The following is a 27,700-nucleotide window of genomic DNA, read 5'->3' on the forward strand; positions in this document are numbered from 1 at the left end:
AATGAAAGTCTTTAGTGAAATAAGGGGTGGTTGTACTCTGGTATCTATGGAGTGCCTGTACTCTGCGGTTACTGTACTCTGATATATGTAAAGTCTGGGGTTCCTGTACTCTTATAATAGTGTATTGTATATGTAATAAAGTACGGGGTGCCTGTACTCTGGTATGTTTGAAGTACTGGGGGTTCCTGTACTCTGATAATAGTGTTTATATAGAGTATGGGTTTAATGTACTCTAGTATGTAGTATGATTTCTTGTATTCTGATTATATATAAAGTTTACTGAAACAATTTTAAGTTGTGAAATAAAGGTGTTGTCTGATTTTTGAAAGAACGATTTAAAGATTGTTTTTTTTTGTAACTTTTACAATAATTAAGAAACACTTTTATGAGATTGAGGTGGAATAAAACTTTAATTAATATCCATTGATATAATGAGCTTTGTTATATGGGGGTTTCACATGTAACGAACCTCGATATAACGGCATAGTCTCACATATAGTTTGTTATATGGGGGTTCCACATCTAACGAACCTCGATATAATGGCATAGTCTCACATATAGTTTGTTATATGGGGGTTCCACATCTAACGAACCTCGATATAATGGAAGCCTATAACTTTACTGTACTGTACGTGAGACCTGGTTCAAGGAATGGTAATTATGAGGCCAATAACAGCTGAACTTTGACCTAAAATGAGAAAGTTTTAATTAGGTCATAAACAGCTGAACTTTGACCTAATATATGTGAAGGTGATGGTGTTATTGTGGTCTTGGCTACATCACTGTGGTAAGATGCTATAGAGGTCTGTCTTGGATCACGTATCATGTACAGGTGTTGTGAGCAATAGTTTAGTTTTATCACCTGTTAATTGTTTCGTTCTTCTTGTGTTCATAGTTTATTGTTTAATGGATTTACCTGAAGAATATTAAGATGCCATAATTTATCTCACTTGCTGATGAAAATGTTATAATGCTAACCTAACCCAACCCAACCCAACCCAACTCAACTCAACCCAACCCAACCCAACCCAACCCAACCCAACCCAACCCAACCCAACCCAACCCAACCAAACTCACTCAACCAAACTAAACCCAATTGATCTTGAACCACCCTAACCTAACCCCACCAGGTACAATAGTATAGGGTGTCTAATCATCAAGTGAAATAAACAATGAGGGTGTCTAATCTTCATGTGACCCCAGAGCCACTATGCATTAGGTTAAAAACTGTACATAAAATGAATCCTTAAAACATTTCCTTTGTCTATTTTCACAAAAGTATTTCATTATATTATCCAGATTATATTTAACTAGTCATTATTATTACAGTGAAACTTTTTTTTTACGGATATTTAGTTATTTTAATTTTTATTTTGGCTAAACTTGAGTTGTGTACATAAGTTTGAGTCATTATTCTGTCTTGGTGATAAAGGTGAACTGTATTATGTTATGGTTAAGCCACCCTAGTTTATTTTACCTGATGGTTTAATACACAAATGTTAACTTAATCTAACCTAACCTTAATCAACCCTCACTAACGGAGGTCAAATGTGGAAAGGATCTGGCCGTGTATTTTGACAGCTAACTGAAGTTCTCGGGCCATTGCGAGAAGAAGGTGAATCAGACGACTAAGCTAATAGGTCCGTCCTGCCACAGCTTAAGGTTAAAGAGGCCACAGGTTTAGAAAATTATCAGGACAATTTTTTTTATTTGAGTGAGAGTTGTGAACTGTTGTAATAACCTGCCAGTGTGTGTTGTGATGGGGCCTAGTGTGAGTCCAGGTACCATAAAGATGTTGTAATCATCAGGTGAATTAAGGAAGAGGACTGACTTACCTCCATGTTGTCCCAGGTATCAGGTACATCAATATTAACTTGTTTATATTCACAGTTTAGTTCACCTGATGATTACAACACTTGAGGGGTGGAGAGGGTTAGGCTAGGTAAGCATTAAGGTGAAATAAACTAGGGTATCTAATGTTCAAGTGAATCCATAATAATAGGCTCCAAACACTTTCATCAATATTAAGTCACGTAAAAACTGGGCAGCGACGACACCGCTCCTTGGTGATGATGCCGACCAACCTACCTTGTAACACAGACCCCATAGTATGTGTCTTGCTTAGGGTCCTCTGCAAGTGTTTTATCTCCTTCGAGTACAGTGAAAATCTCCATATAGTGAACCTCTCTATATAAAATCAATTATATGGAGGTTTCACATTTAACAACCCTCGATATAGTGGACTTTCATATCTATATACTAGTTCGTTAAATGGAAGTTTAACATCTAACGGACGCTCGATATAATGGACTTTCCTCCCCATATAGTTCATTAAATAGAGGTTTTATGTTTACCCCGAGCGAGTGTTGGTCACAACACTCGCTGGTCAATACTGTTTATGTTAAGTATTGTTTTGAAAAGTATGTATACATGAAGAAATATGAATTCTGTATGTATGATTGCACACATATATACATAGTACACATGTAAACGACACGGTGTTAACGAAGTGGTTCTTTATTAATATGGATCATGAGTTTAGTTGTGTAAGGTAAAAAGTCTCGATAAGGTTTAAAGTGAGTCATTCTGTGTCTGTGATTTATTGATAATGACGAATAATACAAAATTTTAAGTTTATAACTGCAAGAGTGTTTTATTCCCCCTGTGTGTGTGTGTGTGTGGAAAACAATTGATTTAACACACCCACAACACCCACAACACACCCACAACACACCCACAACACCCCTACACACCCACAACACCCCTACACATCCCCCACACCCCCACGACACAAGACTGATGTGACACCAGCATTGGCAATTATTTCTGTTTGTTAAAGTGTTGTGTTATTTAGCATTCTCTTACACCACAAAATACTGGTAACTTCCTTGACTCATGGCTACAGGTCCATATAGAGGAGGACAAGTACATAAGGAGGTAGATATCGTGTACTAATATATAGACACAGTATATAGTTTAGATAAGTAGATAGATATAGTTAGATAAGTAGATACTGGGTAGATATACGTACAGTATACGTACTGTAGTTAGATATAAAGATACAGTACTTTGTATAGTTAGATGTACAGATAAATATTTATTCAGTAAAATTGTTTTAAAGGTGTATTATTGATTTAGCATGTACTGGTGCAGTATATATATAGTGTAGGCATACAGTAGTGTATGCATACATGGTGTAGGTATACAATATGCATACACAACAGGGGCAGATCCAGGACTCTCAAAAGGTGGGTCAAAAGAAGAACTTTGTGGGTGGAGGAACATGGTGAGCACAGTGACCCCACACAGTTTGGTATTTTGAGGCCATGTGCACTTGTTAGATATTCTGAGGTCAATAGTAATTACTTGTTACTATATAAAAATACTTGAGTACAATACTGTATTGAAGAAAAGTACTGGAATTATCTGGTGAAAAGGGGGGGTCTGGACCCAAGGACCTCCCCTGAGTCCGCCCCTGCACAGTGTAGGTTTAGAATATGCATATGCAGTGTAGGTATACTGAACTACTATGTACTTACACAGCAAATGTATACAATTATTTAAAGAATATTATTAGAGAAAGGAAGGCTAGTATTGGTAGGAGATAAATCGTGGTGAAGTTTACCTCCGAGATTATTATAAGGTATTGGCTGGTAGGGTTAAGACCGAGATAAGGAAAGCAAAGAGGAATAATGAACTGAAGGTAGTGTGGGGTTTCGGGATGTTGTCTCACACTCAGGATGGGTTGGAGAAAGGAAACTCACAATGCGCTCTCTGTGTATATATTGTGTTGGATGTACAGTGCAGCTTGGTGCTGGGAAGCTGCTGCGTGGTTAGGAGCTTGCTGGTTCGGGAGCGTGGAATAGAGAGAGCTGGTTGGTGAGGAGCTTGCTGGTTCGGGAGCGTGGAGTAGAGAGAGCTGGTTGGTGAGGAGCTTGCTGGTTCGGGAGCGTGGAGTAGAGAGAGCTGGTTGGTGAGGAGCTTGCTGGTTCGGGAGAGAGAGCGTGGAGTAGAGAGAGCTGGTTGGTGAGGAGCTTGCTGGTTCGGGGCGTGGAGTAGAGAGCTGGTTGGTGAGGAGCTTGCTGGTTCGGGAGCGTGGAGTAGAGAGAGCTGGTTGGTGAGGAGCTTGCTGGTTCGGGAGCGTGGAGTAGAGAGAGCTGGTTGGTGAGGAGCTTGCTCGGAGGAGGTGTTGCGTGGCTCAGGTAGAAGAAGGGAGGTCACAGCGAGGTGAGGTCTTATGTAGCGGAGGTAGGCGTGGCTTGATGGCTGACCTGCGCTTTGTCAGACGTCGCTAGTAGCCGACCTTAGACCACGAGGCATTGGCTGGGTAACCCGAAAAGGGATCAGCCAGTCAGCGACAAACGGCAGTTGTAGTTGTAGGGGAAATTTCCACTGCAGTAGCAAGGGAGGCGAAGTCAAACCCCAAGGGATTCTATCAAACGTATCAAACTAAAACATGAGAAAAGATTGGACCAATAGTCAGATACCGGCGAGCTAACTGATAACGACAGAGAAATGAGCAATAATCAGAACAGATATGCTAACCTAACCTCACTTGAAGATTAATCACTCTAATGCTAACCTTAATAAAAATATTAATAACTCAAATTAATAAAAATAAAATAAATAATAGTACTTGTAATAACACTTGTAAATATCACGTTAAACTTATAAATGGACAGTGAGGATGAAATGTTCACTTGTGTCTTGTTTTTAGTAAACTTGACACATGACCTTAGTGTCCTCGGGCGTGTACCTGGTGGGGCAGGTAAGAGAAGGGGTTGGGGGCTATCTGCCACACAACCTTTGACTCTCACTAAAGAAGCGACCAAACATCGTTTTAACCATCTGTGATTGGTTAAACCTTATGACGTCATTATACGTCATCGTCCACCATCAAACATATTGTTTATTTTACGCTTATTTTATAATTATCTTCCATTTTATGACATATATATTATTAACTTATTTTATTATCTCAATGTAAGGCTTCAAATAGAGGGAAATTTATGAGTATTTAGCTGATATAAACTCAAAATAAAATAAAATCCAGCAACCAATGAGAGTGGATGTTTGTTGGGTGACGTAAGCAGCCTCAGAGCGTCAGTGTGGCGGCCGACTTAATAGTGTGTGGTCCTATAGACTAACACAAGTGAGTTAGTGTCTACATTATATATGGGAAGGTATTTTAATCTGTTATAGGAGTTACAGTACCTTCCTTGACCCGACATATCAAACTATTTCTTATATTAATCTAGTTTATGTTTTAACTACTTATTACAGGGATGCTGTTTTTAATCAGCTCAGAAGGGACCCCATACACAAGGGGTTAAGAGTGTTCAGTTAGTCGAGTCACCCTTGACCTGACCTGACCTCACCATTACAGTACAATTCTAAAAGTTTTGTGTCAGTCAAAATATTCAGGTTAGGTCAGGATTTGGGTCTGTTATCGTCAGGTTAGGTTAGGATATGGGTGTTAAGTTATCAGGTTAGATTAACATTCGGGTTTTAAATCATCAGTTGAAATAAGTTAGGTGAGTTAATCTTCTGGTGATATGAACATTGTCTCTGGCTGGGCGTCCAAGTTAGGTCAGAAAATTTTTTATAATAAGTATTTTTTTTGTATAAATATCATGTAGAATTTACCTTACACCTTTATTTTCAGTTACTGTACAACACAAAGATGAAACACTACAGAACGTGGGTGTTTGTGTTGCTGTGGGCTGCTGCTGGTACAGGCGGCTACCAGTGGGACGCCCTGCAGCTCCACCCACAACACCTGGCCTTCTTCTTCAACAATAACCCACAGGTGGCCGAGGAGTGTCGGAGAAGTGCGTCTTGTCCCTATAAGGTGAGATGATGCTGTACAGGGTGACCCAAAAAATGTGTTGTACAGGGTGACCAAAAAAATGTGCTTCTGTAATAATGAGCAATATATGTACTGTATTTCTTTTATCAGCAATACAGTATACAGTAGTTTATAAATGAATGTATTGTTGTATCAGTTAAATTTTCTGTTTCTTATAGATGCACCTTGACCGGCCAGCGTGTTGGGGTTACGAGGACGACTGTACGACTGACCGAGCGTACAGTCACCCGTCCTGTCCCGGTGATGCTAGAGGTCAGTTTGTCACCTTAATTAGACCATAATCACCCATTTATGTGTTGAACAAGATGATCCAGTTAATTTACCTGATGATTGCATACCCAACTTAACCTAACCCCCCCCCCCTCTCCTCCCCAGACAGGAATAGAGTATTTAATCATCAGGTGAAATAAATAATGTGGCGGCAAACCTACGCACTTCTCGACTAACTCTTGCTAATGTTAACAGGTTGGGTGAAGAGTAAAGAAGAACAGATCTCGACCTTCTACCATCAGGGAGACTTTGGTTACATCAAGGAGAAGCGACAACAACTCCAAGTGATCTGTGAGCCGCAGCGAGAGGTGACGTTCTCTTACGGCGGATTGGTCTTGTTTTTTAAGTCGTCATTTTTAGGTTGTCTGAGGATTGGTGTCCGCAGTTTGATTGATGTTAAGGATAGTTGTGTTAATCTGATCTATATAATCTGACTTAATCCAACCTAATGTAACTGAATTTAATGTAATCCAACCTAACCTATATACTCAAAGGTTAAACCAAAATACTCAAAGGCAGTGGCGGCTCGTGGGGGTGCTGCTTCAAAACATTTTCAAGAATCGTTTTAATATTGTGTAAGAGACACACACAGAAATACAGTAGGTGTATATAATGATAAAAATAATACAATAATAAAAGTATGGTAAAAATAAAAACATTTAACACCTACAGATAAAATACTCCAGTCTAGCTTGATCCAAATTTATTTAAAAATAAAATCCATTCTTCTTGTTTTTATTTTGAGCGAAAAGTGCATTTAGCCTTTCCTGATTCATTGTGCTCCTCAGAAAAGTTTTTATTCTTTTTAATGTTGAAAAGCAGCGTTCAGGCTCTGATGTAGTCATAGGAATTGTCAAGAGGATTTTTATCAGTTTCGTAATCTCGCTAAGAACACCATCTAAATTATTTTCCAAGATAAATTTCAGCAGGTTAATTAATCTGCAATATTCATGCATATCGGACCTACTGTAGAATACTCTAAGTTCAGTTTCTAATTTGTCTTTGTCACTCATGGGATATGCCTCAGTGGTCAATCCTATCTCTTCTGTAGGCAGTTTATTCTTAAGACTAGTGAAGCTTTTCTTGTTGACTAATTTAGCAGCTACTGATTGTTTAGTGAAGGAATATCTCTCCACTATATCAACACATAAGCAGTCACATACTTCCTTTGCTTCAGCCAGGAGCGTCTTTGAAGGATTCTCACAGTACTTCGAGTTTCTTATTTCTAAAATAGCAGCTTTGAAATTTGTTATATATTCGTGTACTTTAAACACATCAATTTCTCGAGACTGCATTTGGTTGTAAATTACTTTACCATGAGGCATGATCTGATGAAAAAGCTCCAACCAGAACATGAATTTTTCATTATTCAGGTAGTGCAAAATTCCTGTTGCTTCTGAAGTGGTTCGATCTGCATTTACCGTCGACTGGATTTCAGCAAGGCGGCTTTTTAAAGGTTGCAAATTTTCATGAACTTTGTTCACGGTCCGTATGTTAAAGTTCCACCTTGTAGAGGATGGGCCTGGAATGCTGACGTTCATATGCTTATTGAGAATGGATACACGTTGTGGTGATCTTGAGAAAAATGTTGGTATAGCCAAAACGTTAGAGAAAAATATTCTTGAGTCCCGCGTAATACTTGCTGCAGTTCTCATTATCAGATTCAGTTGGTGAGCATAACAGTGAATGAAATGTGCATTATTATAAACTGCTTTTATTTTTGCCCGAACGCCCCCTTTCTTGCCTTTTATGACATTTGCACCATCAAATGTCTGTGCTATCAGTTTTTTTCTATTTCCTTGAAGGATTATATCTAACTGCTCTAGAATACATTTTGATATGCCATCTGCAGTTAAATTTTCTAAAATAAAGAATCCCCCAAAACGCTCAAATATTTCTTCACTCAGCACGTACCGTAGAACAATTACCATTTGAGTGTGTTCTGAAACATCTGTTGTGTCATCAGCCGTGACAGCTACAAATGAAGCTTCTTTAATCTCTTTCTTTATCTCATCATGGTATATCTGCATCAGGCAGTCAAGTATCTCATCCTGAATAGTCTTAGAAACACGTGTGAAGACTGTACTTGTTTCTAAATGGTTCTTTAAATCTGGGTCTAATTTAGATGCAAAATTTATTAATCCCCTAAATACACCTGGATTTACTGAATCATCTTTTTCATCACGTCCACGTAAAGGACTTTCACGTTTCTTGGTAACCTTCCTGTTATGCTCATTGATCATAAGTCTATAGGCTTCATTAAGTTTTTCTTTAATATTTACGCTTCCTAAAAGTGATAGTGAAACCACGCTTCAAAATGCTTCTTTGACTTTTCATGTTTTTCATATTTTTCTTTCATTTTGTTTATATTTCTAAAGCCGTCTATTGTCCAAGTTACATCACTTCCAATTCCAAACAACAAACACGGAAAACAAAATAATGTATTTTTTTTTACTTCACAACCACAGAGCCAACTTTTCCTTTGGTACCATTCTGAATGAAAGCTACGAATATAACTCTTACTGTTGCTTATTCCTGGCCGAGATATTTGAATATCAGGTGAGGGACGGCCTCTTGTCTTAATAACAACTTTCTCATGAAGAGACAACTGTGAAAATTTAAGTTGTTGAAGTTCACTCACATCACCTACAATTTATCACATTCAGATACTCTTGACGGAACGTAAGCACCACACAGGATGATGCGTAAACACTACCTCCCACACTGATAACCAGATCGGCACTGTGTGATCCACAGTGCTCGCCCCCGCTTGCCTCCAGGACATGCGCTAGACAAAGCAAAGGCCCGTTATTGGAACTGTCGAGTAAGACAGTTCCACATACAGGGTTTTTTGTTTCTCGGAATTAGAGGACGGCCATTGACATTAAGTTTAAGGATTATTGATAATAGTTTTAAATATCTTGTACAAGCATAAATAAATAAGCATATATGATATATTATATTATATAATACATATATATCAGGTGAAATAGGGGTGCTGCAGTTCCACAGTGCCTACCGCTCAAAGGTTAAATCATAATATTCAAAGGTTAAATCATAGTACTCAAAGGTTAAATCATAGTACTCAAAGGTTAAATCATAGTACTCAAAGGTTAAATCATAGTACTTAAAGGTTAAATCATCATAGTACTCGAGGGGTTAAACCATCATACTCATGGGGTTTTCATTGTACTCAAGGGGTTAGGTTGGGGAAATGATCAATATAAAGTACATATTACATTCTTGTTACAGGGTGATTCATCGTTGGAGTGTGTAGACTACCTGCAGTTCTGTCGAGGGAGGAACATATACATTGACTTCCGCCCACTGAAACACCGCAAGGAGGTGGTGCACTATCATATGGACGTCTTGGACTCGGGGCAGATCGGCGGTCATTGCAGGTGTGTTTATCATCTCTCTAAATTCCTGTAATGTGTGAGATTTACGACTACGGGATAATTCGACTAATGTTATCGTGTATTACAGGTTAAATAAAAATCTTCTGGCACGACAAGCTGTACAAATTAGTCCCCTTCAGTCGTGGGCGCCGGAGCTGCGTCACTTCACCGAGCAGGAGGACACGGTGGCGGCCGGCGGCAGGATGTGTGACCTCTGGGTTGACACTCCGACGTTTATTATGAAGATTGATGCAAGTAAGTGATGATAAGACTGACTGATGCAAGTACGTGATGATAAAACTGACTGATGCATTGGGAGTCTTGTTGTTGAAGACTTAAGCTAGGATTCCATTCACGTGAAATGCCAATAATAGAGCATATTGAAATGCGGTTGTTTCCATCGGCACGGTTGCATTAGTGGTGTCGTAAGCATTATACATTTGTAGTACATGTCGATCGCTCCCTGTAGTGATTGACAACACAACCACTTGGAAATGGACGCAGGAATCCCATACTGTGATGTCCCTGTGTTTTCTCTCCTCACCCAGCAAAATAACTTAGGAAAAAAACCAGTTTTCTCTCGAGGTGACTGAGAAGTTGATTTCACTAAGAATATATCCCAACCTATTTTTGTGATGCGTTTAAAAACCTTTCTACTGTATATCAATTTATGAGATCCACACATCTTTGACACAACTGATCTAAATTGAAGGTTCATGGTCTCAATAAAAGGTTCACTGGAATACTAATTTTTGTGTCACGTAAGTATAATGTCTTAACCCCTTCAGTACGATGTCTTAACCCCTTCAGTACGATGTCTTAACCCCTTCAGTACAATGTCTTAACCCCTTCAGTACGATGTCTTAACCCCTTCAGTACGACGTCTTAACCCCTTCAGTACGATGTCTTAACCCCTTCAGTACGACGTCTTAACCCCTTCAGTACGATGTCTTAACCCCTTGAGTACGACGTCTTAACCCCTTGAGTACAACGTCTTAACCCCTTCAGTACGACGTCTTAACCCCTTGAGTACGACGTCTTAACACCTTGAGTAAAAAGTATAGTTATTTATTGCATACGTATATACATTTTTATGATAAATTATAATAACATTAAAATATACAGCATACATGTAATGATTAATGAATGTATAGTAAATGAGATTTTAGTTTGTATTAATGATTGTATTTTACCAGTAGCCGGGCTAAGTACACCTGTATTGTTCTTTATAGCAAGTTGTTGATTAGATCGTAGACATTTTCTTTCTTACAAACACTTGATACAGCCTAAGATAACAGCCTGAGTTAGTGTTAGATGAAGTCAGGTTATGTTAGAATTCATTAGATTATGTTAAGTTAAAACAGATTAACACCGGGTAATGTCAGGTTAATATATAGTAAGATTAACAATAAGTCGTTAATCTCAAGGGTGAAATAAACCAGGTCAGAAGGTAATCACCACGCGACCCTCATTAGTCTATTTACCCGCAGCTGTTAATTTGTATCACCACTTCTGCGACTTCTTCAACCTCTATGCGTCACAACATGTCAACAACACTGACTCATCTGCCTTCTCCCGCGACACACAGGTGAGTCATTTGTTACCTGTTGTGTGTTACCTGTTGTGTGTTACCTGTTGTGTGTTACCTGTTGTGTGTTACCTGTTGTGTGTTACCTGTCATTTGTTACCTGTTGTGTTTTTTGCTCTATATTTGGTTGTTATTCTATGTGTTTTAGCCCCTTGAATACTATGTCGACCCACTGAGTACCACGGGTTAGTTTAGTTGAGTTCAGGGCCGGATTTACCAATAGGCCAAGTAGACCATTGGTCTAGGGCCCACCGGTATCTGGGGCCCCACTGAAACTAATTTGTCGTGCAGCGTGCCAGCGTATAACTTTGTTTCAAGTGTACACCGAGTATTTCATTATATAATATATTCACAACCATAAGGGCCCCTGTACAATAAGTATAGGGCCCAGAGTATGGGGCCCCTGTACAATAAGTATAGGCCTGCAGTGGTCTTCAACTGGTGGGCCATGGTGGGCCCACTGATGAGTTTGGCCTGGGGCCCACAAGAAGGTAAATCCGGCCCTGGTTGAGTATGTAACCCCTTGAGTATGATGACTTAACCCCTTGAGTATGATGACTTAACCCCTTGAGTATGATGACTTAGCCCCTTGAATATGATGACTTAGCCCCTTGAATATGATGACTTAACCCCTTGAATATGTTGATTTAACTGGGAGGATGTGTGGTAATGTGTCACCCCATTACAGATCCTTATATGGGAGACTCTCGTGTACCGCACCAACTTCGGGTCAGCCTTCGATGCTTTTACCAAGAACCCCATTTGGACTCTTAACTCTGTCTCAGGTAACACTGTAATGCATAAGAGTTCTACTGTAACACATAATAATAATAATGGTTGCCCCTCGTGTTCAAAGATGGCCGTCCCTTGGGCCACCTAGGCGTGAATTTGTTTAAGGTGTAGAAGCTGCTGCCAACACAACAACCACACCCTAATGTGTTACGTGACCCAGTGTCAAGGAATAGTCCGAGAAGACCGGACAACTCACCAACTGCACTGGCTAACCATTGTCTTGGTAAATGATCTATAAATTGATTAACATTCAGGTCCCCAATTACTGCTGCGTAGACAGAGGCAAATGGCATAAACATACCCTTCATGCAGCTGTGTATGTTAATGTGACTTGTGATTGGTTGTTGTAGCATTACCTCCACCAATCAGGGTTCTCGGTGGTCTTTACTGGTTGGGAAGCCTTTATTTGAATGTCTTGGGGTCGGATGTTTTGCAGGGTTGAGAACTTTACCCTAACTGTATTTGGACTTGGCAGTGAAGTACTGTACACTATCTATTTAAAGAAGTACAGAGAGGAAAGTCCATTATATTGGGAGTCCATTTGGTTAGGTTAGGTGTGTTGGTGTTAATATCTGATGTTAGAGTGTTACCAACTAAGTCATGTTGTGTTCACCAGGGCAGCGGGTGTGCTTCAAGGAGGTGGTGTTGCCGCTACTGCCTCGGATGGTCTTTGGCCTCTACTACAACACTCCCATTGTATGTACTGTACTGCAACACTTGTACTGCAACACTTGTGCTGCAACACTTGTGCTGCAACACTTGTACTGCAACACCTGTACTGCAACACCTGTACTACAATACTCATAATTCTATACTATACCACTACCATAATTCTACACTATTTCTCTACCATGATTCTGTACTACAGCTCTCATGTAATAAAAACTTTGTTGACAATTTGGTTATAAATTTCTGGTTCATGGTGTAAATACTATATACATTAACACTTAATTTAATTCTTAACATAGCTGCCACTTCAACGTATTAAAATCAATATAATATTTAACGTAACCGCTACAATAAGTTACTGTAATATACATGAAAATAAAATATATATTAAGATTTATTTTTCTTGTTTATTTTTGTAGATTTGGGGATGTGAGAACAGCGGTTTATTCCACGCCTTCTCTCACCACCTCATCCACCGCTTGCACATCCCGGAGAGAACTGTCGGGGACGGGAAGATACACGTGACATTCCTCTCGCGGGAGACTGAATTCCGACGAGTCTTAAATGAGGCGGAACTCATCGAGGCCGTCAGAAGAGATAAGAGTTTTGTTGTGAGGAAGGTGAGTCATGAGGAATAGGGGTCATCACTTAGTTTATAACCCATCCCAAGCCTACCTGACCTAACCTAACCCATCCCAAGCCTACCTAACCTAACCTAACCCATCCCAAGCCTACCTAACCTAACCCATCCCAAGCCTACCTAACCTAACCTAACCCATCCCAAGCCTACCTGACCTAACCTAACCTAACCTAACCTAACCTAACCCATCCCAAGCCTACGTAACCTAACATAAGAAAATAAGGAGTCTGCAATAGGCCGGTTGGTCTGTGCATGGCAGCTCCTGTCGAGAGTTACTACCACTCTCTATCATCCATGAATCTATCTAGCCTCCTTGTAAAACTTTCCAGCGTTCCAGCACTTACTACAAAGTTGGTAAGCTTGTTCCACTCGTCCACCACCCTATTTGTGAACCAGTTCCTTCCTATCTCCCTCCTAAACCTACACTAAACTTATCCAACATAAATCTGTTGCTCCGAGTCCTATCCTGCTCGGATATTATAAGAACTTTATCTATATCACCTTTGTTGATTCCTTTAACCCACTTAAATACTTCTATCATATCTCCCCGCACTCTTTGTCTTTCTCGGGAATGCAAGTTTAGTTTCTTTAACCTATCCTGATATGGAAGGTTTCTAAGTCCCAGAATCATTTTCGTCATTCTTCGCTGCACCGACTCTAGTGAATTGATATCCATTCTATAATAGGGGCACCAGAACTGAACCGCATAATCGAGGTGCGGCCTGACTAGCGCAAGATATAGTTGCAATAAGACCTCTGCACTCTTATTACTTACACTTCTAGATATAAAACCCAATACCCTGTTTGCCTTATTTCAAACATTAACGCACTGTTTTCTAGGCCGTAGGTCTGGGCTTACAAGTCCCCCTAGGTCTCCTTCACAAGTCGACTTTTCTAGGTTGATGTTGTTAAGGCTGTATACATTGACAGTATTTCTTCTTCCAATATTAAGTACGCTGCACTTGCTGGTGTTGAATTTCATTTGCCATTTTTCAGACCACCCATGCAGTTCATTTAGATTCTCCTGTAATGCATTTGCATCCTGCCCTGAATTAATCTGCCGCCCTATTTTGGTGTCATCCGCAAACTTGCTTATGTCACTGCTGATCCCAGTATCTAGATCGTTTATGTAGATTATGAACAAGAGTGAGCCTAGTACTGACCCCTGGGGAACCCCACTGGTTACACTGCCCCACTCAGATTTAACACCATCTACGCTGACCCTCTGCGTTCTATTGGTGAGCCATGATTTTATCCAATTTAAAACTTTCCTCGATACCATGAGCCTTAATTTTTCTCAGAAGCCTCTGATGCGGTACTCTGTCAAATGCTTTGCTAAAGTCTAAGTAAATAACATCGTAATTTTCGTCATTATCTACTACCTCGAAGACTTTCCTAAAAAACGTCAGCAGATTTGTTAGACAAGATTTTCCCTTTGTAAACCCATGTTGAGAGTCGTAGATTAATTTGCTTTTCTCTAAATGCGATCGGATGCTATCTGCTATAATTGATTCAAGAAATTTCCCCACTACTGACGTCAATCTGATCGGCCGGTAATTTGACGCTGATGCTCTGTCTCCCTTTTTGAATATGGGTACCACATTTGCCTACTTCCACAAGTCTGGCACAACTCCCGTGTCTAATGATTTTGTAAATAAATTTACGAGGGGTCCACTAATCTGTTCCCTACACTCTTTCAAGATTCGAGGGAATATTTCATCCGGCCCTGAGGATTTTGTCTTCTTTAGTTTATTTATCCTCTTAAGAACATCCTCTCTTCTGATAGTGATATTCTTTAATTTCTCTTCTTCCATTCCCCTAAATATCAGTTCCACCTCTGGAATTTCCTCGCAAATTTCTAATGTGAAAACTAATAAGAAGTAGCTGTTCAATGCTTTGCTTATTTCTTCACTTCCATTTATCACTTCTCCTCTCCCTGACTTTAAAGGCCCAACTTTGTCCTTGACTTTTGTTCTATATACCTGGAAAAATCCCTTGGGATTCGCCTTGGATTCTCTTGCTATTTTTATTTCATATTCTCTCTTTGCTTTCCTTACATTTTTCTTAACATTCCTAGATAGTTCATTATACCTATTTCTGAGCTGCTACTCCCCTCCCTTTAATTTCTTATAAATGCCTTTCTTTATTCCTTTGTCATGTTTAAGTTTTCTGGTCATCCACCTTGGCTCATTCTTATTTGACCTAATTTTTCTGTATGGTATATTTTGTTCTTGTGCTTTATGTAGTATACTTGTGAATATATTATAGTCATGATCAATTGTTGTGTCATCCATGACCTCACCCCTTCCTACTGGGGACTGACGTGACTGTTCCCAGGTGACCTCACCTAGGTACCTTCTTAACCCCTGATAATCCGCCAACCGAAACTTTGGGACTCTGACCATATTGTCATTGTTTTTCATTTCCCAATTTAGGATGAACCTGATTTGTCTGTGATCACTGTTACTTAGTTCTTCCCCTACTGTGATATCTCTGATAATATTTTCTTTATTTGTTAATACTCGGTCTAATATATTGTCACCTCTAGTAGGTTCTGTAATTAGTTGTTTCAAAAAATTGTCCTGTACTGCATCTAGGAAGTTTTCAGATTCACAGTCACCTACAATGTTGTCCCAGTCAATATTTCTGAAGTTGAAATCCCCCATAATGCATAGGTTGTTATATTTTGCTGCCCTACTCATTTCCTGCCATATGGGCTGAGCTGCTTCTTTGCCAAGACTTGGGGGCCTGTAAATCACTCCCATAATTAGTTTTTCTCTTCCTTCCGTGATTTCTACCCATACAGACTCGGTTCCTATTTCACCCTTTATTGAATTATTAATACAACATTTTAATGTATCCTTGACGAAGAGTGCGACCCCTCCCCCCCTTCCCTGTCCTTGTGAAAAAGGTTGTACCCTTCTATGTGGTACTCTGATAAAAAAATTTTGCTCGCCAGATTCATCCAAGTTTCGGTGATTGCTATGACGTCTACATTCTCGGTACATACAACCGCTCTCAGCAAGTCTATTTTATTTCTAACGCTCCTACTGTTTGTATAGTATACATTTAAACCTACCCTTCCCTGGTCCTGTTTTACCCCTTGTCCTGAGTAACCAATTTTACTTCCCAGGACCTGCTTGTTTTTTGACTCCCACTTTCCCCGACCTCTCTCTACTGGCGAAACCCCCCCTTTGGAGTGACAATTTCACGCTCCAGGGATGCAGACAACGTCTTTACCCCCGCACGAGACAAGTGTACTCCGTCACGACTGTACAGGTAGTCGTTGCCATAGAATCGTTGCCAGCTATCAATGAATGCCCAACCATTGTTTGCACAATGTTTTTCCAGTCGGCAATTTATAGCAATTGCCCTGGACAGCCATTCACGACCAACCCCTCTTCTAGGCAAGACACCACATACTATTGGGATCCCTCCCCTATCTCTAATCTTCCCCAGCGCCTCCCTATACCTCTTGAAAAGTTCCTCACTTCTAACCTTTCCTATGTCGTTTCCTCCCACACTAAGACACACTACTGGATTGGTACCCTCCCCTGACAAAACCCTGTCTATCCTCTCAGCTACATGCCCTATCCCAGCCCCAGGAAAACACACCCTAGTCCTACGTTTCCTATCTCTTGCACAAAAAGTCCTATCTAATAACCTCACCTGGCTGTCCCCAACTACCACGACCTTACCACTGGGCAGGGTTTGTACAACTGCCCTTTCCTCTCCCTGCACCACACCGTCCTGCCTCTTCTCTTCCCCGCCAGCTTCCTCCAGCACCTGATAGGGGTTACTACACTCCACACCCTGGTCAGCTTTCCTGAGTCTGACCCTAGTCCCCTTGGAGACAACCACTCTCCACGCCTGCTCCTCCTTCAGGTAGGTGTCCTGCTAGGCAGGACACCTACCTGAAGGAGTTCAGTCCTGAGGGGTTCATTTTCCCCCTTTAGAGTGTCAATCTCACTCCTCAACTGCCCCAGCTGCCTTAACAGAGTGGCGAGGAGGTCGTCTTTCCTCACACTCCGCTCCTCTTCCCCCAAGACACAAGGATCCAAGGCGGCCATTTTCCTTGGTCACTAACGGGAGCACTTGGGGGCACGTCCTTCTCCAAGCTGGGGCAGGTAGCAACTGAGCTGGGTCAGGTAGCAACTGAGCTGGGGCAGGTAGCAACATAATCCAACTCAGGTAGCATAAGAGTGTGTGTAATCATCAGGTGAAATAAGCTCAGAGCCTTAATCTCCTTATAGATCCAAAAATCATTAAAAATACAATATTGTTCTTGGACTGAGGTCGATAAATGTCGTGCCCCATCAGGTGGACTACAGCCACGAGATGGACTTCCACCAGCAGCTGAGGCAAGACCAATGGACAGATGTATTTATTGGTATGCATGGTGCTGGTCTGACCCATCTGCTCTTTCTTCCTGACTGGGCTGTTGTCTTGGAACTGTGAGTATTGTATTGTTCTGTGTGTGTGTGTGTGTATGTGTGCTTTTTGTGAGTGTTTTAATGTGATTTATGTGTACAGTACATCTTTTTATGTGTGTGTGTGTGCTTTGTGTGTACAGTGTTTTTTATGTTTGTGTGTGTGTGTGTTTTGTACATGCTCTATGTGTCACTGTGTGTTTTGTGAGTGTGTTGGGTTTGTGTGTATGTCTGTCTAAGCATCAAGCACATCCAATCCACCATTTCCTTTCACCTAACAAACATTCTAACATTATGTTCACCACATTTCCAGATACAATTGTGGTGACCCAAACTGCTTCAAGGATCTGGCACGTTTACGAGGGATCAAATACCTGACGTGGCAAGACCCAGCCAAACTAACCCCACAAGATAAGGTATTTATTGTGAACGATGTGGTAACACTCTCTCTCTCTCTCTAGATGAAGTGTGATTTAATGTATTTAGTGATTTTTATACTGTATTTAATGTACAGTGGTCCCTCAATTAACGAGCGCCTCGGTTAACGAGTTACCTCCCATAAGATTCTTAACTTCGGTTAACGAGCAACCCCTCGGTTAACAAGTTTCTTACGAGCCGACCTCAACATGTTTTGGCTTGCACTTGGCGGTCAACCAGCTGTAGTATTAGTCCGCCAATACATTAATCGGTTCTAGGGCTTAAATTCCTTACTATTTTAGTAAATATCAAGAAGTTTATACTATTCAATAATTTTAAAAGTTTAATATTAGGTTTTTTAGTAATTTTAACAATTATTGATCATAATTGAAGGTAAAGTGACTAGTTTAATGCACGGCATCCAGCCTCTTAACACAGCAAACAAGCGTTAGTCTCTCTCTGTTTTCACTGGAGGTAATATCTTGCTTGAGACTCTCTTCAACTAAATGCTTTTTTTCTGTGTTTCCAAGCAAATTATTGGTCATTTTGAAATTTATTTTACATATTGACAATATATAGCCCAGTGCAGTGTTATTTTAAAGAAAATATTCTTTATTTACAACAAGTTTAACTTTAAAAAACACGTGTTGACATTGTTTGAATCCAGCATGGGGCCTAAGAGATCAAGAAAAGCGATTTCAATCCAAACCAAGCAGGAAATTATAAAAAAAACATGAACAAGGCATTAGAACAAATGCGCTATGCAAAGAATATGGCATGACGGCATCAACTGTGTCAACAATTCTTGCACAGAAAGACAAATTTAAAGAAGTGAAAGTGAGAGACAAATCTACAAGAGTGTTTAAAAGTAGAGACCTAATTGCAGAAACAGAGAGGTTACTTCTCATCTGGATTAGGGAAAAACAGATGAAAGGTGATTCAGTTTCTACTGAATTCATTTGTGAAAGAGCCGGGGAGATTTACGAACATTTAAAGGCAGATCAACCTGGTTCTTCAGGCACAGAATTTGAAAATTTTCGGGCCAGCAAAGGCTGGTTCGAAAAATTTAAGAAAAGAAGTGACATTTTCAGTGTTATTAGGCATGGTGAAGCTGCCAGTGCTGATAAGGAAGGGGCAGCAAAGTTTTTAGTGAATTTAAAGAACTGATGGAAGAAGAAAATTATCTTCCACAGCAAGTGTTCAATGTGGACAAAACTGGGCTGTTCTGGAAAAAGATGCCCAAAAGAACATTCATCACCAGAGATGAAGCCTCTTTACCTGGGCATAAACCCATGAAAGACCGTCTCACTCTATTGCTTGGTGCCAATGCTTCAGGGGATTTCCGACTGAAGCCTATGCTTGTCTACCACTCTGAAAACCCCAGGGTGTTCAAGCAACAGAAAGTGGTAAGAACAAAGCTTGGAGTTTATTGGAAGTCCAACCGTAAGGCATGGGTGACAAGACAGCTCTTTAATGAATGGGCTGTTGAGGTGTTTTGCCCTTCTGTCAAGAGCTACCTAACCACCAATAAACTCCCTTTAAAGGCTCTTCTCCTCATGGATAATGCTCCTGGTCATGACCCTGAACTTGCCAGAATTTGGAGTATCAATTTGACTTTGTGAAAGTGTTGTTTTTGCCTCCCAACACTACATCAATCATACAGCCAATGGACCAGAATGTGATCAGCAACTTCAAGAAGTTGTACATGAAAAAATGTTTAGGAGGTGTCATCAGGCAGCTTCCACTGATCCTGAACTAACACTGAAACATTTCTGGAAGACACAATTCAACATCCTGGAGGCTGTAAAATTGATTGTGTCATCATGGGAAGAAGTCTCCACTAGATCCCTCAATTCTTCATGGAAAGCACTGTGGCCATCAGTAGTCCATGATTTTGAGGGATTTGAGGAAGAAACAGTGTTGGACCAGGAGATTGTGTCCATTGGTCAGTCATTGGGCCTTGAAGTGGAGGAGGAGGATGTGGAAGAGCTTGTGATGTCTCATGAGGAGGAACTTACTCCTGATGACTTGAAGCAACTGGATGAGATGTTAGAGGTAGAGGCTGACAATGGTGAGGAGGGAATTGAAAGTGATGACCATATGTCAGCTAAACAGTTGAAAAATGTGATTTACCACTGGGAGAAGTTCAGGGAACTGGCTTCAAGGCACCCAGAAGTGGAAAAAACTGAACTAACTTTGTGTCATGTTGAGGACTCAGTGGTCTCCTTCTTTAAACATAAGTTAATGGTGAGGAGGACAGATGCCCCACAGACCACAATTGACACTTTCTTCAGTAAAAGGCAGAGGGAACAAGATGCTATCCCTCAGCCTTCCACTTCAAGAAGGAGAGAGGATGATGCTAGTCCTCAGCCTTCCACTTCAAGGAGAGAGGATGTTGCTGGTGGAGAATCTGTCAGTCCAGAGGTTCCTGACATTTTCATGGAAGGTGACTCACCTTCCAAGAAGCAGTAAAATGCTTCTCCTCCACCTCCACTTCCTTCTCTTCTCCCTTCTCCTCCTCCACCTCCCACTTCAAATTCACATCATCATCATCATCCAGGAGCCTTCTACATACTGTACACACCTCAAAGTAAGTGAACTTTTCTACCTTTTTTGTTGAATTTTAGGCAATTTTCGGTGAGCTGGAACCAATTACCCAAAAACCCATTGAAACAATGGTTTCGGTTAACGAGCAACCTGCTGGAACGGATTGTGCTCGTTAACCGAGGGACCACTGTAGTTAGTGATTTTTATGCTGTATTTAATGTATTTAGTGTTTTTTGCTGTATTTAGTGATTTTTATGCTGTATTTAATATATTTCGTGATTTACAGGGCAGGCATCCCACTGAAGGAGCTCACGAAAAGTTCACGAATTACTGGTTCGACAGAGAGGAGTTCGTGCGACTTATGCAGGAGGCAGCGGAGCACGTCAGGGAGCACAGAGGCTGGCGGAATCTACAGGAACAGTTGAATAAGTCGCAGCAACGGGAGGAGTTGTGAATGTGGTTAAGTTAGGTTATGAGGTTGTAAGGGTCATCTGTGTTGGTTGTGAGGCGATATTAGTCGAGTTGATTTGTGGTTGATGTTGATACTACCACGTTCTGTCCTTTTCTTTCCTGTTCTGTCCTTTTCTTTCCTATTCTGTCCTTTTCTTTCCTATTCTGTCCTTTTCTTTCCTGTTCTGTCCTTTTCTTTCCTGTTCTGTCTTTTTCTTTCCTATTCTGTCCTGTTCTGTGTTGTTCAATCCCGCCAAATACCTTCCCCTTAGCCCCTACACCCCGGGTAACGTTCCAGAATGCGCTCCTTTTCCCGCCACTGTTTAAATGGCCAGCGCGGGTTATGAGGTTCCAGTGTGACTATTTGCTTGTCACGCCACCCCTCGGCCACAGGGAAGCTTCCTGGACATAATTACCTACTTTTCTTTGTCCATTTCATCATGTTGTATCAAGGTAATATTGATAAAAGTAGTGTAGTTGTATTGTAGTGTAGTATTACTGTAAAACAATGCTATGATTATGTTATAAATGTATTTATTTGTGGAATTATTATTTTATGCATTAATTGCTCTACCAAACACAAAGACAGCCTGGCGACAGACTGCGTGTGTGTTGCCAAGTGCTTTTTATGAAAAATACTGCAAATAAAATATTCTAAATGAATTATTTATACCAAATAAGTATTATGATCAGTAAATATTTGCATTACTGGCCATCTCGAACACAAAGGCAAGCTTAGTGCGTAGGTGACCACGAATGCTCCCTTATCTCCCTCCCTCCGCACGGCCAGGGAAGTTTCTAGAGGGTCAATATATAGATTTTCTTACTATGGACCTGTGAATCCAAGACATGAACCCTTGAATCTCAGACATGGACCTGTGAATCCAAGACATGGACCTGTGAATCCAAGACATGAACCCTTGAATCTCAGACATGGACCTGTGAATCCAAGACATGGACCTGTGAATCCAAGACATGAACCCTTGAATCCCAGATCATTGTTGGGTCTATAGCAGGTGCACAGGTTCATGGATGGGGGAGCAAACTGACGGACCTTTTATGGTGGCTGTACTGTACAGTCGTCTGGTACAGTGGCAGGTGTGTTTTATCAGATGTGGCAACTCTGTGTTTTATCAGATGTGGCAACTCTGTGTTTTGTCAGATGTGGCAACTCTGTGTTTTATCAGATGTGGCAACTCTGTATTTTATCAGATGCGGCAACTTGTGGTATAACTTAATTGTAATTTATTAATAGTATTTTTTTTAAATAAGTGAATTAAGAGTTTTATCGGCTTTTGTGTTTCTGCCAAGTACTGTAAAGCCGTCCCTTCAGTTACTCAAAGGCTCGGCTCGTGAAAAATAATGTATAAAATTGATCCAGGAACATTTGTATGCCGGTGCTGTTCATTGAGTCCTCCGTCCAATAACAACTAAGAGACCGGCCCTGAGAGTAAATCTGCCTTATATCCCGTCCAGTGTAAGCAGTACCCACTTGGTTCTGTTCAATTGATTATTTATACATCAAGATAGTGTTTTAAGGCAGGTATGATATAAAGTAATGTGCTTTATTTATTATTGAAATACAGTACAGTAGGAATATAGGGGTACATTTGGTGCAAGAGGAGTGGGAGCTGAGACAATAAGTAGAAACACACACACATACAGACACACACACATACAGACACACACACACACACACATACAGACACACACATACAGACACACACATACACACACACACACACATACAGACACACACACACACACACACAACATATAATTTCGTTGATATAAGTGTCCAAATAGTTAGCGCTGTATGTAATTCACTCGATTAGCTGAAAGTTACGACACCTGACCATGATACAGTATCAAGTTCAGGTTAGGACACATGCCTATTTCAGACTCCATTACACGACACTGATGCACAATTTATGCCTTTTTTTAATATCAGGTTCGTAGCTCAGGTGGTGAAGGATATTTTAGTGATTAATGGTGATACGTTTCTTCCTCTTATGAAGGTCTCTGTCGGGTCATTGAGATGATGGCATTAACTTGAGGCGCTGACGATCATTATTCTGGAGGTCTGTGGCGCTGGTGTTGTCATGAGCGAGGTCATTTGTACACCACCACAAGATCGGCTCCCATAGATACCTGCAGGGTTAGGTTAGGTTTCTGGTTAGTTAATATGTGAGGTAGCTCTTCAGGTGAGCACTTGGGGAGGGGGGTGGGGGGCTAATCATCAGGTGATCCATAAAAGCTTAAGACCACAAATGGCTTCGTTCGTGGCCCCGATCTTAACTACATCGCGGATTATTAACTCCGTTGATTATAAAAATATTACTCTGTTGTGTCCTATGTTTTATATATATCTCTCCATGGGGTCGTATTAACACTTTGATGATTATTGAAGGAGGCGGTGAATTGTGATGATGTTTTAATTTTATTTAAACTCGTGGGAAATTTTCTAGATAAAATAATGAGTTGGGTGATAGTACAGTCAGTTCTGCTATAACGCGATAGTTGTGTTCTTGTAAAACATCGTGTTATAGAAATTCGCGTAATAGAAATAACAGGGCTTATGGAGAAAATAGGGTTAGGTGCAGGTTACTACTCGAAATCGAAAAAAATTAGTAGTTAGCCTAACACAAAGGATAGCACAGTCTAAATAAATGTTACATTCATATCTAATAATGAAATCATACAGTAAATGTAACACTTTACCTTGAAAAAATGTGAATATAACTTGATGGGGGAGAAGGGTGATTTTGAGGTTGATAACATCGAGCTTCTCTTCAAGGGTTATAGCCTTTCTTTTACAATCATCACGGGGAATGCGATCACCAGAACGCTTCTTGGAGATATTCTTCTTTACCATATTCACAGTTAATACCACAAAATTGGAGAAATAATAAGCAAAAATCGCGTTATACAAATATCGTTCCTCTATTCATAAATCGCGTTAGAGCCAATTCGCGTTGTCAAAACACGCGTTATAGCAGAACTCACTGTATGAGAGTGAGACCTTGATATAATGGACTTCTCTCTCTATTTACTACAGTGATGTCACCATTAGCCGCAACAATTGGCACTTCCAGGAATGAGAGATTTCCGGGTGACGAGATGACTCTGCAACACTGAACAAATTCCCCCATCCCCGGAATTTTCCGGGTATCGGGAAAATTGTCTCGGATTTTTTCGGAAAATGTGCCCCTCGTAAAATTGTTTCCAAAGTCGGAATTTTCCTGAAATTCCTGTGCTTTGGGAACGATTTTCCGAGAAAATTTCAATTCCGGCCGCTGGAGTTCTGGGTTTGAGGGATTCTTGCTAATGTAGATATTACTATAGTCTGTTAGATGGAGGGTTAACATGTTACAGACCCTTCATATAACGGTCTTCTCTCACTCTATATACAGTAGGTTCTCAAATTTCGCGACTTTTTAATTTGACGTTTTTTATTTGGAAAAAAAAATAACACTACACAATTTCAAATTTCAACGGCGGAAACTCGAATTTCGACGGGTTTGAGTGGCCCGCCAACGTTCAGAGAGTGCACAATACAGCGTAATTTCTCTTATGTACAAAAGATTCATTATTGTTTATTAATTTCTTTTTGATTGAATTAATGTTTGTGTGCAAAATGAACAATACAATTCATTAATAATACATAGAATATTAAAACACACGAGGAGACGAGACGGCTTTGTTTTTGTTGTTTACAAAACCAATGACTGATTGGTTCTACATAAAAAACTGAAAAAAATAAGACCCCGGTTGTAGCTGTAGTAAAATTAATGTAAAAAAATAATATGGTTGTTTTAAGTAATGATATTTAATGTTAATAAATGAAACAATGGAAGAAGCTAACCATTAATGGTAAAGAAAAAAGTGAGACTGCGCGTATGTAAGTGAGCACATGTGAAAACATATCGTCATTACTCTACATAAGAATATGAAAGCAACACCTATTTACTGTTCATATATATTTTAATTAATGTTTCTGAATTTAAAACAAAAATTCTGCCCACCAGTGGTGGTAAAGTTGAAAACATAAGGACAGTTAATGTTGTTGTGTGTGTTTTACTTGGATGACAAAGTTGCCAAGTCATCAGGTTCAACTCTAGCTGAAGCTGTAGAACATAGGAACTTTTTCTGTGTTGTTTTTAGTTTTTATTTAACTTTATCTGTGTTATTCTCGTTGGTTTATTAGGATGTTGCTTTATTACAGGTAGTAATTCACCCAAAAGTAGGGTAAATAAGGCCAAATTTAGCCAAACATCGAAAGTACCAGACTCAATTAATTTTCTCAATAGGAAGTTGTATTTAAATTTGGACGATTTGAATTCTCGAGGTTTTTACAGTCTAAATGGGTGTCCAAATATGAGACCGTACTGTAGTTCATTCAACAGAGGTTTAACTGTAGTATGTTTCATGTGCCTTAAAATGTGTTAATGAGTTGACTGAGGAAATGGAGTTTGTTGATTTTGTGGAGAATATGTTGAGTGCTGTGGTTACCCTAAGCTGAATATGTTGAGTGCTGTGGTTACCCTAAGCTGAATATGTTGAGTGCTGTGGTTACCCTAAGCTGAATATGTTGAGTGCTGTGGTTACCCTAAGCTGAATATGTTGACTGCTGTGGTTACCCTAAGCTGAATAAAATCATCTGGTGGTAACTTTAGGGTGTTTAATCATCAGGTGAAATAAGCTTATAAAAGCCTCAGTGTAGACTCATAACAGCCTCATGTGTGTCTCAGTATAAGGACAATTAGGCCTCACACCCTGTGATAATGGAAGTATTGTGATGATCAACACAAATATTAGGATTAATTTTATGGTTTTGTGTGTGTGTGTGTGTGTGTTATTCTTGCATATACAGTATAGTCTGGATTTACATAGTTTTTGTTTACGTGTTTGGTCATTTACGAGGTGCCTTGCCAGAATGAAATGTTTTAATTACGCGGTAAATTTCATCATTTACACGGCGAGCGGCTGGAGAGGTCCAGACACGCCACGCCATTTTTTACTCACGCGGTCCATTCTTGACCATACGCAGGAAGTGGCACGGTGAGTGGTGCGCATTAGGCCGCTCTTACGTTATCGCTGACGTCATATGACGTATCGGACTGTGATTGGGCCACGCATCCTTACCACCCACGCATTTCCTCCGCCGCTAGCTGTGATTGGTCTAATGTAACATGACATGCCCTGCCACCAGAGGGTAGAAGTCGCTGACCTTGCCGGGCCTGTCTCAGTGTTCTCAGTCCGCGTATACAGTTCTCTCTTGTGCCCGCTATTCCCCTCACAATGGCTTCCACTGGACCCCCACCACCAGAAAAAAACCTTGAATTGCCTGGACCAAGCCATGATTGTGTGAAGGAAATCATCGACTTGGGGGAGAAAATTAAGCTCGTCCTTGACAACGACCCAGACAAGCATCGGTATGAAGCGTCTAATAACCATCTGACGAAAGTTATGGAGCCGTATATCCAGATGTATCACGACAACATCAATGCTAGTCGTCAACGCAGTATTAAGGACTTCCTCGCCCGCAACCCACCACAACCACAGCCAGCCCAAGTCAGTGATAGTGACAGTGAGGCTATGGACTTTGAGGGGTTTGTCTGGGAGGCAATGCAAACCTCTGCGAGTAGTGAAAGTGATTCACCGGAGGGCAACTAATCTGCCCTCTGCCTTGGAACCAGCCGCCATCCACGTGTGCCGACCCATCTCTTCTACTAACGTAAGTGTTAAACACCTTTAGATTTGTAGTTTTTTTATTTAGATATTATGTGTGTAGCAATACCATCATAAATTTATGATATTTTTACTACAATTACGTATTGTGTCGGAAAAAGTGGAGTTTGGCCCAGTCTCTGTTTCAATTAATCCCATATCTTATGTTATTTCGTTTACGTGTTTCTCGTTTTACACAGACCTCCACGGGTTCAATTGACCGCGCAAATGCAGACTATACTGTATGTGTTGTGTGTGTGTGTTCTTGCATATATGTGTTGTGTGAGTACATACATGTATTTTCCAAGGTATTTCTGAGTTGACAATGTTATTACCATTAATAATTAATAAGTTTATAAAATGCCCAAATATGTCCTGTTGGTTGTCCAGAACTCAATAATTATCCAAGTAAATAAAATATGTTTGTCTATTTTGTTATTTGATGCCTTAATAACTTTGTATTTTATTATGTATTGAAGCTGACAATAAATTTTTTACTACACTTTGAAATCTTTGATGTTGGTGGGTAAACTATCCTACTGTACCTTTGTAGCGTAGTGTTTGTGGCTAGTTGTTAAATTTCTCTTTGTTAGGCTCACATACATACGTACATGTAGGAGATCTCGCACTAAGGATGGAGGTGAGAAGGGGAACTCACAATGGCATTTTCTATTTATATATATTATGTACAATGCAATGCTAGGGAGTTGCTGTGTGGTGAGGAACTTGCTGAGAGGATGTCTTGTCTGTTTGAGAATGTTAAGTAGAATAATCTTCATGGTTTTGTTGTTGTTGTTGAGATTGTCTGGCCGTAGTCCGACACGGGCCTTTGCCTGTAGGCGGCCCGTTTGGTGGTTCCGGTTGGAGCTCTTGGAGCAGCCAGACCGGATTGGGATTGGG

The 27,700-nt window shown here is 40.3% G+C and overlaps 1 protein-coding gene across 2 annotated transcripts; it reads left to right on the forward strand.

The window, feature by feature from the left end:
- The first annotated feature begins 5,090 nt into the window (after positions 1–5,090).
- LOC121867734 (EGF domain-specific O-linked N-acetylglucosamine transferase-like) lies at positions 5,091–23,245 on the forward strand. 2 transcript variants are annotated; one of them, XM_042367790.1, is made up of 13 exons: positions 5,091–5,152; positions 5,666–5,851; positions 6,028–6,121; positions 6,335–6,447; positions 9,392–9,540; positions 9,626–9,792; positions 11,028–11,125; positions 11,814–11,910; positions 12,534–12,613; positions 13,006–13,206; positions 17,547–17,680; positions 17,970–18,072; positions 20,907–23,245. In XM_042367790.1, the coding sequence occupies exons 2-13, from the start codon at positions 5,684–5,686 to the stop codon at positions 21,072–21,074; spliced, it is 1,572 nt and encodes a 523-aa protein (XP_042223724.1). In that variant the 5' UTR covers positions 5,091–5,152; positions 5,666–5,683; the 3' UTR covers positions 21,075–23,245. The 2 variants fall into 2 exon arrangements, with proteins under 2 accessions (XP_042223724.1, XP_042223725.1); XM_042367791.1 differs by having other exon boundaries at positions 5,097–5,183.
- The last annotated feature ends 4,455 nt before the right edge of the window (positions 23,246–27,700 follow it).

The sequence above is a fragment of the Homarus americanus genome, unplaced genomic scaffold, assembly GCF_018991925.1.
Source record: "Homarus americanus isolate GMGI-L3 unplaced genomic scaffold, GMGI_Hamer_2.0 scaffold46583, whole genome shotgun sequence".
In the NCBI taxonomy this organism is placed as follows: domain Eukaryota; kingdom Metazoa; phylum Arthropoda; class Malacostraca; order Decapoda; family Nephropidae; genus Homarus; species Homarus americanus.